We start from the raw sequence: 15508 nt of genomic DNA, 5'->3' as shown, positions 1-15508 counted from the left end.
TCCCGGCCTCCAACATTTCCTCTTCTCAGCACCTGCAGGTGTAACCTGGGCTGCATGTTAGCCAGGGAAACTGCAGGGCGCAGAGCGGTGGTGCGAACATTATGCAGCGAGCAGAGGAAAGCTCGCTGGAGGACGGCAAGCGGACCAGAGACATCAGAAAATCTTTAAAATACCAATTAATCTCTCCTTGTTCATTTCCACTGACAGTTCCCCATTCAACTACTCGGTAATAGCCTTGTAATTCTCCATTTTTAGAGAATTTTTAGAGAAGGGCCCTCTTCCAAGCCCTTCTCCACACGCCTGCCCACAGAATCAGATCCTGTCACTCCTCTGTCTGAACCTTCGGTGGCTGCTCATTGCTCTGAGGATGAAATTCAACACCCTTCGGGTGGCCTTCCAGGCCCTCCTCGTTCCGGCCCCAGCTTTGTGCTCTGGTTTCCACGTCTGGCCACACACCCACCCACCTGTTCACCCTGCTGCAGCCACCCCGGCTGGCCCTTTCCTCCCTCAGCTCCTTGGCAAACTGTTATGGTTTCTGTCCCCTTCCTTCCACTTCCCCAAGTCCCACTCATCCTGCGAGTGTCAGCTTAGATGTCACTTTTTAAGGGAGGCCTTTCCTGGCTGATTCCTCCCCCGCAGTGTCCTCAACCGCCATCTAATTAGATCTCCCTGAATGTGCTCCTCGAGCACTCCTCAAGTCACCGATTGCTAATTGCATTATCTACATGCCTCACTAATTTTCACGTCTGCAGTGTCTCAAGGGTTTAGCACTGTCCGGCAGGCACACTATTGGCTCTTAACTTTTGAATGAATGAATGAGCGGAGGGACTTGAGTTGGATGCTAATTGTCATCATTATCCATCTGTCATCACCGCGTTGCGAGTCCCTCGGGGCTGCTATCGCTGGCACGCCCACCGCTCTCCCGCGGGCCCACCGCGCGCTCAGGCTCTTTGGGAGGACCGGGGCGGGTCTCAAGGCCAGGTGCCCTCCCGGCTCCCAGGTTCGCTCGTCCTGGGAGGAACAGGGGGGTGTGGAACGGGGAGTGCTGGCTACGCCTCCGGGCTCGCCGCCCGGGAGCGCGACTTCCTACTTTGGGGGCCCACGCTCGGGACTGGGCGGGGCGGGAGACGCCCCCGGCGGGCTGGGCCCGGGGTCGCCTCAGTGGGATTCGGGGCTGGGCCGAAGCTGCGCCCAGTCCCGGCGCCGCGCTCGGCCGCGGAGGAGGCGGACCCGCCCGGGCGGCGCTGCGCCAGCCGAGCGGAGGCCGCGCCTGCGGAGCTGGCGCCCGGCGGGGCCATGGTGGCCGGCGCCCGCGGCGGCTGCGCGCTGGCGGGGCTCGCCCGGCGTGGCCTCCTGGCCCTGCTGCTGCTGGTTTCCGCCGCGCTCCGGCTGCAGGCGGAGGAGCTGGGTGAGTGGAGCGCGGCGGGCGGGCGGGCGGCTGGGCTGGGCCTGCAGGGACCGCGCGCGGGAGGAAGTCGGGGTGGCCCCCGCACCCCGCGGAGCCCTGCTCGGTCTGGCCGACGGCGGCTCGAGTAGAAAAGAAGCTACTGCGTGCCGATCGCTGCCCCGACAAGCTCCCGTCAAACGGGAGTCAACTTGGCACCTCCCCACTTGCAGCCTTCGCAGCCCCCTCCCTTAGTTTCCAGACTTCCTGACTCCGCCGGCGGGGTGCGAAGTGACAGAGCCCAGAGGCGGCGAGCGGACGATCCCGGCCGCCTTAGGGAAGAGCCCTGAGCCGGGACGCTTCTCTCAAGCTGCCTTTTGACCGTGCTGTGCAGCGGTCGGGCGGCCGGGCCCTCCTCGTCGCCTCTCCTCGCCCGGCTGGAATCCCAGCGTGCGCGCCTGGGAAGGAGAGGTCGGCGAAGTCTGCGGGCGGTGGACCCGACCGCGTCGCCCCTCGCCAGTGCCAGTGTCTTGCCTGCGCCCGGACCTGGATTCGGGCGGCTCAGCTCCTTGGGTGTTCGAGCGAGTCGCCTCCCGGCCGGGCTAGTCTTCTGGACCTGGTTCTTGGCTTCAAGTTGGACCTAATTAACCCACCACCCGGTTTGCCTTTGCATTTCCACCAGATTGAAGCAGTGATTCCACCAGATTGAACCAGCCGAGGCAAATCCTTGTGAATGAGTCCTTTATTGATAGCAGGGGACCGCTCTCTGGGGAGTTTTTTCAGTTCTTGTTCCTCTCCTCCCTTACTTCTGCCCCTATACAACAGAGGTGATTTAATAGCAGTGAATCTACCCATATTTTTTTGACAGCTTCTCCACCCCATGCTTTCTAATGAGACAAGAAATCAAAACAACCAAATACTGACTTTTTTTTTCACTGAACCATATATCCATTCCCAGTCTGAAACATCCATACTCAAGAAATTGGTAGTAGTTACTAAGTTTGCTTACATACCAATGTGTTTGTTTTTTTTTTAAGGCTAAACTTTAGACACGATTTGTCTTGCTCTTGTCGCAGAATGCTAGGCATATTGCAAAATTTTAATAAATATGTATGTTTTTATTAAATATGTAGGAATTTTATCATGGGTGTTTTAAGCATTTTAAAAAATTGTTTCTTGAGTTCCTATTTGAAGATACATGCTTAATAATGCACATCACTGCAACACTGTGTCTCTGTACTAATCTGGCCAAAAGTGTCCACCCATCTTTCCAAATGAAGTTTCAGGTACTATATGGTCACCCAGGCTGTTAACGAGGTGCTTGGTAGAGCAGTTCTCTGGCAACAAGAGTGATTGCTTAGATTTCCTACCAGGCTTCAAATTTGAGACTATTGCAATTGACTGATAGAAGAAGATATTGTCATTTGAGTTTCCGTGAAACATCCTATATATTTAAGATGTCAAGAGAACCAATAAAAGCATCGGTGTCCAATCACAAAAAAAGTAAAACTTAGATTTGAGACATGTGCTGAAAAAAATCCCCTAGGAACTCCAGTTCTGTTACCTCTTGAGTGAAGAGGCATAGTCAATGATTTTTTGAGTATTTCTCACATTTGTGATTCTCCTCATTCACCCTTGGTCACTTATTTTTCCATTTCCCGTAAATTGAAGCATTCACACCCATGTTTGGTCTTGAGATATGCTGCTGAGTATGAAGTTGAATGGTGCCATAAGTGATATTAGTGCTCTCAACATTTAGAAGATCAGAAGGCAGCCTTAGGTAACAGTCTGTTTTGGGTAAGAAGACACCATTTATTACATTTGACCTTCATTGTTCTTAGAGTCAGCATAGTCTGATGCTTCTTACCTCCCCAACCTGCCAGATCACCACTCTCTCTGGAAGCTTTATAAAGCCTCAGCCCCATATCGTGAACCAGAATTTCCAATGGGTGGGGCCTGAGAATAAGTGCTTTTAAAAAGTTCCCCCAGGTACTTCTGATTCAAATCAGCTTGAAATGGTAGAAACATTTTATAAGACGATGGTTATGATGCTACCATTGGTTTCATAGACAATTTAATGTTAGAATATTAGAAGGTCTGTTCTTAAGTCATTACTCCTTTATATTATATTTGGTTAGATGTGGGACAACTGATATCTGCTGTTTTGAGTGAGTGGTTTTTTAAAAACGTAAGCACAAGTTTATTCTGGCACTTTCTGCATCAGTATGTGCACTTGCCCCAGACTTACCTTCATCTTCAAGGTCTGAGATTCTGTCACCCCTGGAGACGGTAAATTCCTGAGGAGAGCAACTGGGATGGTCTTTTATCTTCCTCACACTTGACAAAGATGCTCAGTAAATGTTTCTTGGGTTGAACTGAACAATCTCCTTGTGTTTAGGAGATAATTTTCAAATAATTTCCTAATTAGTGGAAACTAAGTAATAAAAGGTGTATCGAAGTTCTTTATGAAGGTGCATCTGGTACTTCCACTAATTAATTTTGTTTAACAAGCCCAACTCTCTTGGCCTGCTTATTTCTGTGTATAAGGAAGTCTTTTAAATGCAAGTAAAGCAGAAAGAAGAGAACATGCCAGAAGAACAATATGTACCATATCTTTTGCTATAGTAGATGTAATGTGTAACACTCGAACATTAAGTTATGCCACATACCTATTTTAGAAAAAGAAAGACATTATATTAAAGTATTCATTAAACAAGTAAAAAGATGTTGCTAAAGCAGGATTTGAACTCTGAATAGTGTTCCAAGCTGTATTTATTAACTTTTCATTGCATAAATGGAACCCTTTAACCTTGTGGTACTGAAACAGACTTGAAATTTATATAAAAAACCATAACTTGGAAATTAGCAAGACATCTGATATTTATAAAGAATTATGTTTTTATTTTTCAGATGCATGAGTAAGTTAAATTAATTGCAGCATTTAGCAAAGGGTTAAGTCATGTTAAGGCAGAAAAAGAACTTTTTCAGGGAAATATTTACCATAGAGTTTTGGACTTACTGCTATGTGTGTCCAAAAATATAAGGTCAACTATGTTAGAGCAACCAATTTTTTTGCATTTTTAAGGAGATTACACATAACCCTCTAGAATGACACTTAGCACATAGTAAGTGTTCAATAAAGGCCAACTATCTTGTAATTCACTACTGTTTATTGATATTAATTTGACAGATATGGGTACCCCTTTGTTCTGCCTCTCCCAGTACCTCTTGGACCTCATTCTCCACCTCACTCACACATACTCCCAGCCATACTGGCTATCTTGCTGTTTCTCAAAGATATCAGGTACCCTTTTATCTCAGAGCCTTTGCATGTTCTGTTTCCTCTACCTGGAACCATCTTGCCCCAAATATCCACATGATTCCCTCCTCCTTCAGTCTTTGTTCAGGTGTTGCCTTCTTGGGGAGAATGTCTGCAAACCTGTAAGCCTCTCATCATTGCCAGAAGTCTGTATTCCCTTTCCTGCTTTCAGTTTTCTCTAGAACACTTAGCATCTCCCAACAGAGTATAGAATTTACAGTTTTATTGTGTCCGTCTGTATTTCCCCTACAAGAATACAAGGTCTATGAGGAGCCCTGTGGTTTGAACAGTGGCCAGCACATCATGGGTGCTCAAAAGAGGATAGGTAGTCTAGTCCAACTGTTGTTTGTAAATTAAAAGTCTGAAAATATGGATTTAAAATAGAGGGACTCATTCTGCTATATTTTAAGTCTAGCATTGAGGATGAAAAACAAAATACTGCCAGACTTTCAGATTGCTTTTTTTTTTCATTAGACTAGGAGTAATTTTGCCTTTTTGCAACTGAAGAGTCATGTTGCTGTCATCTAACAGATGTTCATTCTCTGCTTTGTATATATATGTATAAAAAATAGTTGTTTGCCTTGGGGGTGAGGGAGTGGGAAAGACTTAATTGATCGAGGGGGGGAGCCACATGGCAGTTTCTAACCCGATGTGGATATAAATTCTGTGAGCCCTAATATGAATTTGGAACCAACTCCCAAACTTGCCTTTCAGTGGGAGTTGAAGAAGAGATTTGTTTTGTTTTGTTTTTTGTTTTGTTTCGTTTTGTTTTGTTTTGGGGGTGGGGTGTGAGGGTGTGGAATGGGATAGTCTGAGATCCATGAGAGCAGAGACGAAATGGAGCCTCTTTTTTTTTTTTTGGTCACTGGCAGTAGCTCGTACAGTGCCTGGTAGATAACTGGCTCCAGATACTAGCTGTTTCCTGAGTTAACACTTGAATGCTGTGGCTGAGGTTTCAGGAAATGAGGTGAAGGGTAATATTCACTAAGTTGTTTAAAGAGAAAATTGCATACATGACTATTGTGATGTCTTAGGAAACACTGTGCGTGTATTCAAGAAAATAACTAAATTCAACTGTGAAAAGGGTTGGGAAACTCTGAGCCTTTTTTACAGGCAACAATAGGAAAGCCGCCCTGAGTAAGGTGCTGGCTAGTCTTGAGAATAGAAGTAGGTGGTATAGTGAGGGTGGATCAGTGGTCCTCTAAGATCTGCAGATGCTTATACATTGGGGCCATCAAAGGTCTATTTCATCTCAAAGATCATTTGGGGACAGTGTTTAACATTTATGACATTAGCACTGTATCAAGCCATATTGTCATGTATGCCTTGACTGTTAACTGCCATTTCTACTTGATATATTTATCTAGTTTTTATGAACGATCTCCTTGGGAGCTATAGTCTGTGTGAAAGTATACCCAATATTTGCAGAATTGTTGTGTGTCTTATATAACGTAATTTTAGGTTAGGTGGGTTTTTTTTGTGCGTTTATTTTGTTGTTGTTGTTTTTGTTTTTGTTTTGTGTGTGTGTGTGTGTGTGTGTGTGTGTGTGTGTGTTTTAGGAAAAGCTGCAAATAACATTGAAACAAGGTAACACCTAAGTGGTTCTGTAACCCCATCCCTCCATTTTTATAAAGCTATACTGGAGCTTTTTTTAAAAACAGAATAAATTTCTTTTAGGATGGAGCTTTTTTTTCCTGACTGCATTTCCAGAGATCTCCCTTAATGCTTACAAGGCAGAGCAGTTGTGGAAGAAAGTAGGGTATCAACAAATAATTTTGTGCAGATACATCATAATCCTGCAAGGAAAATCTTATACAGAGAACTGCTAAAGACACATTTTTTATGTGTGTGCGCGTGCACACACACAAACATATATCCCCACAACAAATACACATATGCATACACACTTATATACTGTCTATTATTTGTTTGTATTAAATATTAGCTGGACAAATTATATACATCAAATACGTGTAAGCTATAGTAAGTACAACAATTAAAACTAATGCCTAGGCACTCTACTACCTAGTTTCTACATGTTTTTATATTGTTTTTTTTTTCAACTTAACATTTTATTAAAAGCTTTCAACAATATTATTTAGAAAAAAAGTTGCAAGTTTATATTTATTTTTATAGTTAGCCTTCAGGTAATCTAAGATCTCATTTTCAAGTAATTTATTGCTACTGAGGAACATCCAACATGAAAGTAGAAATTTTCTTTGGACTGATCATCTGTGAGTCTTGTCCAGAGTTTTGTCTTGTTTGTGACTCAAATGGCTCTTCCTTGCTTATGAGGTCAGAGTGATTTGTTTATGCTTTATTTTAAAAAAACGTATCGAGTTTAACTTTAAATGTACTCAGTCTTAAGAAGGTAAGATGTATTTCTTGGTCCTTCTTGGGTGAAATTCTCAATTTACATATTATTGGTCCCAGTTTTCAGGTGAGAAAGTGAGGCATAGAGAGAATAAGTGACCTGCACAAGGACACAGCATTTGTGGGAGAGCCGGCTTCAAACTAGGTGGTTTCATTTCATGACTGAGTACATTTAGTGGATGGGCCTAAAGGTTGTATGTAAATAATATTTATGGAGCACTCTAGTCTTGAAAAAAAGAAAAAGAAAACAAAACTTTGTTTCACTATTCTCAGCAAGAACAAGGCCAATGGATATTAAAAATTATGAAGTCCACTTAAATTTGAATTACCACTGCATAAAGTTTTCTACAGGGAAGATAGCTAAACATCTCCTTGGGTCCCACTTAATTTTTACATGGCTGAGTGGATTTAGTCCAGCCTTTTTATTGCTTTTCACACAAGCAAGTTCACCTTAGATCGAAATGTAGTTGATTTCAACCCCAAAGAGGATGCTTTTGAGACTTAATAGCCCATGGGACTACTGGAACATGAGATCTGTTTATTGAATTGCTCGTGCTCCCAGGAGTTTAGAATGGAGACTGCTTATTTTGAGAATTACATGGACCGAGATGTGACTTTTTTTTCGCTCCTACAAAGTCCCTGCTTTGCTAAAAGACTGAAATAGAAGATGGCCTAGCTCTACAGATAGAGAAATGGCCCTGTACCTTTAGTCACTCCTAGATCAAAAGGGTCTAAAAATCTTTTGAGACCCTCTCACTTTTTAGGTAGGAAACACTTTGTCTGCCTTTTCCTTTTTCATCCTCTTTGCTGCAGTTGCTGTGCTATATTATTAAGATCTTAGCAGACACTCTGTTTTTCCTGAGGTATTTAAAATATATTAAAGACTTAATGGTATTTCTTCCCTAAATATTTCATTCGCATCTCTCAACATTTTCTTATGTAACCACAATGCCATGAGCAAACCTGAAAATACTAATAGTAATATTTTCATATTACTAATACTCAAGTCATAGTCACGTTTCCCCAGTTAACCTAAACATGTCTTTTGACCATTGTTTTGTACAAGCAATGATCCAAATAAGGGCCACACTTTGTAATTAGTTTATATGTCTCTTAAGTCACTTTTAATCTACCACTGACCCCCGCCCACATACGTTTTATTTTCCTGCAAGGAAATCAGGTTCAGTTGTCCTGTAACACAGCTCACGTTGTAGTTTGGACTGACTGCTTCTTGTTTCTTTTTTTACATTTCCTTTTTTGTCTTACTTAAAAAAAAGTTTTGACATTCAGTATTATTTTATATTAGTTTCAGGTGTACAGCATAGTGATTAAACATTTATATAATTTATGAAGTGATCCCCCTGATAAGTCTAGTACTCACTTGGCACCATACATAGTTATTACAATATTATTGACTATATTCCCTGTGCTATACTTTATATCCCCATGGCTATTTTATACTTACTCCCATCACCTTTGTTACCCAGCTTCCCACCCCCTTCCCAACTGGCAATTAGCCCAACAGTTTGTTCTCTGTACCCATTAGTCTGTTTCTATTTTGTTTATTTATTCCATTATTTAGATACCACATTAAAGTGAGATCATATGGTATTTGTCTTTCTCTGGCTGACTTATTTCACTTAGCAGAATACCTTTGAGGTCCATCCATGTTGTTACAAATGGTAACATTTCATTCTTTTTTATGCCGAGTAATATTCCATTGTACCAGTGTACCACAACTTCTTTATCCAATCATCTGTTGATGGGTACTTAGTTTGCTTCCATATCTTGGCTCTTGTAAATAATGCTGCAGTGGACATAGGAGTGCATATATCTTTTTGAATTAGTGTTTTGGATTGCTTCAGATAAATACCCAGAAGTAGAATTGCTGGGTCATAAGGTAGTTCTATTTTTAATTTTTTGAGTAACCTTTATACTGTTTTCCATAGTGGCTACCAATTTGCAGTCCCACCAGTAGTTCATGAGGGTTGCCTTTTCTCTTCATTTTCATCAACACTTGTTTGTTGATTTATTTATGATAGCTATTGTGATAAATGTGAGGTGACATCCCATTGTGGTTTTAATTTGCATATCTCTGATGGTTAGTGACACTGAGTATCTTTTCATATGCATATTGGCCATCCGCATGTCTTCTTTGGAGAAATGTCTATTCAGGTCTTCTGCCCATTTTTTAATTGGATTGTTTGTTTTGTGTGTGTGTTAAGTTGTATGAGTTCTTAATAAATTTTGGATATTAACCCCTTATTGGATGTATCATTGGTAAATATTTTCTCCCAATCGGTAGGTTGTCTTTTTATTTTGTTGATGATTTCCTTTGCTTGTTTGATGTAGTCCCATTTGTTTATTTTTTCTTTTGTTTTCCTTGCCCAAGGAGATATGTCAACAAAAATATTACTAAGGGTAATGTCAGAGAATTTACTGCCTTTGTTTTCTTCTAGGAGTTTTATGTTTTCAGTTCTTTAATCTATTTTGAGTTTATTCTTGTATATGGTTTAAGAAGATGATCTAGTTTCATTTTTTACATGTACCTACCCAGTTTTCCCAATACCATTTATTGAATAGACTGTCTTTACCCCATTGTATATTCTTGCCTCCTTTGTCATAGATTAATTAATCATATAGGTGTGGGTTTATTTCTGGGCTTTCTGTTCTATTCCATTGATCTGTGTGTCTGTTTTTATGCCAGTACCATGCTGTTCTGATTACTGTAGCCTTGTAGTATAGTTTAATATCAGGTAGTGTGATATTCCAACTTTGTTCTCCTTTCTCAAGATTGCTGTAGCTATTTGGGATCTTTTCTGGTTCCATATAAATTTTAGGGTTATTTGTTCTAGTTCTGTGAAAAATGCCATTGGCATTTTGATAGAGATAGCATTGAGCATTGAATCTATAGATTGCTCTGGGTATTATGGACATTTTAACAATGTTAATTCTTCCTATCCCTGAGCACAGTATATGCTTCCATTTGTTTGTGTCTTCTTCAGTTTCTTTCTTCAATGTCTTATAATTTTTGAATACAGGTCTTTTACCTCCTTAGTTATTTATTCCTACGGGTTTTTTGTTTTGTTTTGTTTTTGTGGCACAATTGTAAATGGGATTTCTTAGTTTCTCTTTCTGATAGTTCCTCAGTGGTGTATAAAAATGCAACTGATTTCTGAAATTAATTTTGTACCCTGCTACTTTACTGAATTAATTTTTCACTTCCAGTAGTTTTTTTTTGGTTTTTTGTTTTTTTTTTTTTGGTTTTTGGTGGAATCTTTAGGGTTCTCTGTATGTAGCATGTCATCTGCAAATAAGGACAGTTTTACTTTTTCCTTTCCAATTTGGATATCTTTTATTTATTTATTTATTTTTCTTGTCTGATTGCTGTGGCCAGGACTTCCAATACCATGTTGAATAAAACTGGTGAAAGTGGACATGCTTCTCTTGTTCCTAATATTTAGGAAAATGCTTTTAGCTTTTCATCGTTGAGTGTTACGTTAGCTGTGGGTTTGTCATATATGGTGTTTATTATGTTGACGTATGTTCCCTCTATTCCCACTTTGCTGAGAGTTTTTATTATAAATAGATGCTGGATTTTGTCAAATGTTTTTTTCCCTGCATTTATTGATATGATCATATGATTTTTATCTTTCATTTTGTTTAAGTGATATATCACGTTAATTGATTTGTGGCTATTGAACCAATCTTGCATTCCAAGAATAAATCCCACTTGATCATATTGTATAATCTTTTTCATGTATTACTGAATTCGGTTGGCTAACATTTTATTAAGGATTTTTGCATCTATGGTCATCAGAGATATTGGCCTATAATTTTCTTTTGTTGTAGTGTCTTTGATTTTGGAATCAGGATAATGCTGACTTCATAAAATGAGCTTGGGAGCCTTCCCTCTTTGAATTTTTTCAAATAGTTTGAGAATAGGTGTAATTCTTCTTTCAGTGTTTGGTGAAATTCACCTGTGAAGTCATCTGGTCCAGGACTTTTGTTTTTTGGGAGTTTTTTGATTACTGATTCAATTTTGTTAGCAGTTATTGGTCTGTTCAGATTTTCTGTTTCTTCTTGACTCAATCTTGGAAGATTGTACGTTTCTAGGAATTCATACATTTCTTCCAGATTAGTTAGCATATAGTTGTTCCCAGTATTTTCTTATAATCCTTTGTATTTCAGTGGTGTATTTCTGAGTTTATTTATTTGAGTTTATTTCTTTTCAAAGAACCAGCTCTTGGTTTCATGGATCATTTGTACTATTTGTTTGGTAGACTATATTTGATTTATTTTATCTGATCTTTATTATTTCCTTCCTTCTACTCATTTTGGGTTTTGTGTGTTGTTACTTTTCTAGTTCCTTTAGGTATAAGATGAGATTGTTGTTGTTTTTTTGAGATTTTTCTTGTTTCTTGAGGTAGACCTATATTGCTAAGAATTTCCAACTTAGAACTTCTTTTGTTGTGTCTAATAGGTTTTGGGTCATTGTGTTTTTGTTTTCATTTGTCTCAAGGTATCTTTTGTTTCTTCTTGCTCTTGTTGGTAATCCACTCATTGTTTTGTAGCATGTTATTTAGCCTTCATGTGTTTGTGTATTTTTCAGTTACTTCTTATTTGATTTCTAGTTTCATACAATTGTGATTGGAGAAGATGCTTGATATGATTTCAATCTTCTTAAATTTATGGAAACTTGTTTTGTGGCCTAATATGTGGTCTGTCCTGGACAGTGTTCTATGTGTGCTTGAAAAGAATGTATGTTCTTTTGCTTTGGGGTGAAATGATCTAAAAATGTCAATTAAGGCCATCTGTTCTAATGTGTCATTTAAGGCCATGTTTCCTTGTTGATTTTCTGTTTAGATGATCTATCCATTGATGTCAGTGTCTCCTACAGTTGCTGTATTACTGTCATTCTCCCTTTATGCCCATCAATATTTACTTTATGAATTTAGGTGTTTCTATGTTGGGTGCATAAATGTTTACAAGGGCTATATTCCTCTTGTTGTATTGACCCCTTTATCATTATGTAGTGTCCTTCTTTATCTCTTGTTATAACCTTTGTTTTAAAATATATATTTTCTTATACAAGTATTGCTACTCTAGCTTTTTTTCATTTCCATTTGCATGAAATATCAGTTTCTATCCCTTTACTTTCATCAGCGTGTGTCTTTCAATCTTAAATGGGTCTCTTGTAGATAGCATATGTATGGGTCTTCTTTTCTTATCCATTGAGCCACCCTATATCTTTTGCTTGGAGCATTTACATTTAAAGTGATTAGTGATAGGTATGTAGTTATTGTCATTTTACTATTCATATTTATGTGGTTTTTTTCCTTCTTTTTCTTAAAGAAGTTCTTTAACATTTCTTGTAATACTGGTTTGGTGGTGATGAATTCCTTTAGCTTTTTTTTTTTTTTTGGTCTGAAAACCTCTTTTTCTCTCCTTTGATTTTAATGATAGCCTTGCTGGATAGAGTAATCTTTGTTGTGGGTCCCTTTCATCACATAGAATATTTTGTGCCAATCCCTTCTGCCTGCAAAGTTTCTTTTGAGAAATCAGCAGACAATCTTATGGGAACTCCCTTGTTGGTAAGTAACTGCTTTTCTCTTGCTGCTTTTAAGATTCTTTGTCTTTAACCTTTAGCAATTTAATTATGATGTGTCTTGGTATGAGCCTCTTTGGGTTCATCTTTTTTGGCACTCTCTGCACTTTCTGGGCTTGTATGTCTATTTCCTTCGCCAGATTATGGAAGTTTTCATCAAAGAGATATTCAATCTCTTGCTCTCTCTTTTTCTTTTGGTATTAGTATGATGTAAATGTTGGTATGCTTGTTATTGTCCCAAAGGTCCCTTAAACTATCCTCACTTTTTTTCCTCCTTTTTGCTATTCTGTTTGGGTGGTTTGCACTACCTTGTATTCCAAATCGCTGATTCAGTTCTCTGTTTCATCTAATCTGCTGTTGATTCCTTCTAGTGCATTCTTCATTTCAGTTATTATATTGTTCATTTCGGACTGGTTCTTTTTTTATGGGTTTTGTCCTTTTTTATGTTTGCTGTCTCTTTATTGAAGTTCTCACTGAGTTGATCTATTTTACCCCTAAGTTTGTTGAGCATCTTTATAACCAGTGTTTTGAACTCTGTAGCTGGTAGGTTGCTTGCCTCCATTTTGTTTAGTTCTTTTTCTGGAGTTTTTGTCTATTTTTTCATTTAAGACATATTTCTTTGTCTCCTCATTTCGGCTGCCTCTCTGTGTTTTTTTCTATGTATTTGGTAAACCTGCTACGTCTCCCAGTCTTGACAGGGTGTCCTTATGTAGGTGTCCTGTGGGACCCAGTGGTGAAGTCTCCGTAGTCACCTGAGCTGGGTGCTCCAGGAGTGTTCCTTGTGTGGATTGTGTATGCTCTCCTGTTTTAGTTGGGCCTTGATGGATGTTTTCTCCTTGGTGGTCGGGATTGACCCTCAGGCTGACTGGCTGTGTGGACTATCCATGATCATAGCTGGAGCTGACTCCATAGAGCAGGATTCGCCCCAGTGGGTCTCTGGTGCTTGCCAAGACTACCCTTTGTGAGTGCAGTTTGTGAATCTAATCAGATGTTACTCTGGTGTGATCTGAAGCTGGCCACCGGGTGTGTTGGTGCTGGAGCCTCTTGGGAGGGGCTGTAATGCCAGCTGAGATCAGCTGCTGCCTATTCCTGGCCCGAGGTTACCTGGTAGGAGCTACAAAGCAATATGCAGTTAGCAGCTGCCTGTACTGCACCTGGAGTCATGTGGGAGTCACATGGCCACCCGAGGCCAACTTTCACCTGTACTGGGCCTGGTGCCACTTAACAAAAGGCACAGGGCACAGTGAGGCCAGCTACCACCTGCCTGAGGCCTGCAGACCTTCAAGAATTTTTAAGAAAGCTTGTAGCACAGGCCAAGGCTGCCCATGAGGCACAGCTATTACAAGAGCCAAGGACACCGTGCGAGTTGGGTGGAACGGGGTCTCAGGGAGTCATCAGGGTGGGGTGAGTGTTGTTTACCTGGTTAATGAAGATTCAGATATGCCACCTTCCTTCCCCTGTAGGCCACATAGGGGGAGGGCTCAGCACAGATACAATGATGGCTCTTGCTCTGTAGCCATGCAATTCAATTTCTTCCCATATGTGTCTGGTGCCTTTTGAGATGCTGTCCCTTCACTAGAGCTTAGGGTGAATGCCTGTGAGCAAGTGAGTATGTGCATGGGCCTTTTAAGAGGATATCTGGGTTTCTAGCAGCCCTCTGTCTCATCTGGATGGAATTGCCACTCATCTTCTCAGCTAGTCATTATGGGGACTACTTTTCCTGGCACTGGATCCCTGGGTTAGGGAGCACAGGATGGGGCTGGGCCCCCTCGCTCCTCAGTGGGGATCTCAGCAGCAGAGTTATCCCTCCCAATTCTCAACTGCCAGACATGGGTGTGAGACCAGCCAGTTTCACATCTCTCCCCTTCCTACCAGTCTCAACGTGGTCTCTTCTTTATATCCTTAGTTATAGAAGTTCCACTCAACTAGTCTTCAGGTTGTTCTTGAGGTTGATTGCTCTATCATTTAGTTGTAATTTTGATGTGGGCATGGGATGAGGCAAGCACCATGCTTATGTACTCTGTCATCTTGACCAGAACTCGGACTGACTTCTTCTGAGTGGTGTGTCTTTTACTTGGTGCACTATCCCCTGCATTTCTGCATAAACCTGAAGTTATACCTAAATACTTCATTAGATTCAGGCTAAGTATTTTTGGTAAGACTACCTCAAAGTTTAATGTACTGCCAATTGTTTCACAAGAAACAATTGCCCCACTTTTATGATGCTAAGAATGATCAAAGAGAATATTCAATGGTATTGTAATAGTTATATACAGTGTCAGATGGGTAGTAGACTTGTTGGGGTTATCACTTTATGAGATGTGTAAATGTCTAATTTTTATGTTGTTTTGTATACCTGGAACATAATAATAATAATAGGAAAAGCAATAATAATAATAAAAGAATGATCAATGACTTCAGTCAGGAAGTAACAAGTTGATTCCCCTTCTCCCCCTGCAAGTAATCTCTGGGATAATACTCTCTTAGTAAAACTACTCTTTCCCATCAACATTTCACTCAGTGGGTTAAGCATCCTTTCATCATTGTTGCTTGTCCAGTCAGATTTATATCTGTATGTAAATGAAATTTTAAAAACCTATCTTCTTATTGACTTATCAAGTTTTTTTTTTGTTCTGATTTAATCCCAACAATTTTGAGAGCTATTGAGGAAACTGAGATTTAGAGAGATTGAATCATCTACCACAGTCATGTTCACATTGTGTGTCCAAAGTGGGACGCAGGTACATGTCCTGCAATTCTAAATGCCTTAGGGTGGTCTCCTACTCATCATCTTCAAGGGAAGTTCATGTCCAGGAAAGACTGA

The 15508-nt window shown here is 40.4% G+C and overlaps 1 protein-coding gene across 2 annotated transcripts in view; it reads left to right on the top strand.

Annotated features, from left to right (window-relative positions):
• Positions 1-1242: 1242 nt before the first annotated feature.
• Positions 1243-15508, top strand: part of DCBLD1 (discoidin, CUB and LCCL domain containing 1) — a 68178-nt gene continuing 53912 nt past the window's right edge. Inside the window, exon 1 of one of the 2 annotated variants that reach the window (XM_081044955.1) lies at positions 1243-1408. In XM_081044955.1, coding sequence (XP_080901081.1) covers positions 1297-1408 — 112 coding nt within the window. In that variant the 5' untranslated portion in view covers positions 1243-1296. The remainder of the gene's footprint in view (positions 1409-15508) is intronic. The other variant, XM_081044956.1, reaches the window with a different exon arrangement.

The sequence above is a fragment of the Rhinolophus hipposideros genome (assembly GCF_964194185.1).
Source record: "Rhinolophus hipposideros genome assembly, chromosome: 3".
NCBI lineage: Eukaryota > Metazoa > Chordata > Mammalia > Chiroptera > Rhinolophidae > Rhinolophus > Rhinolophus hipposideros.
This window is presented reverse-complemented; position numbering and strand designations above follow the sequence as displayed.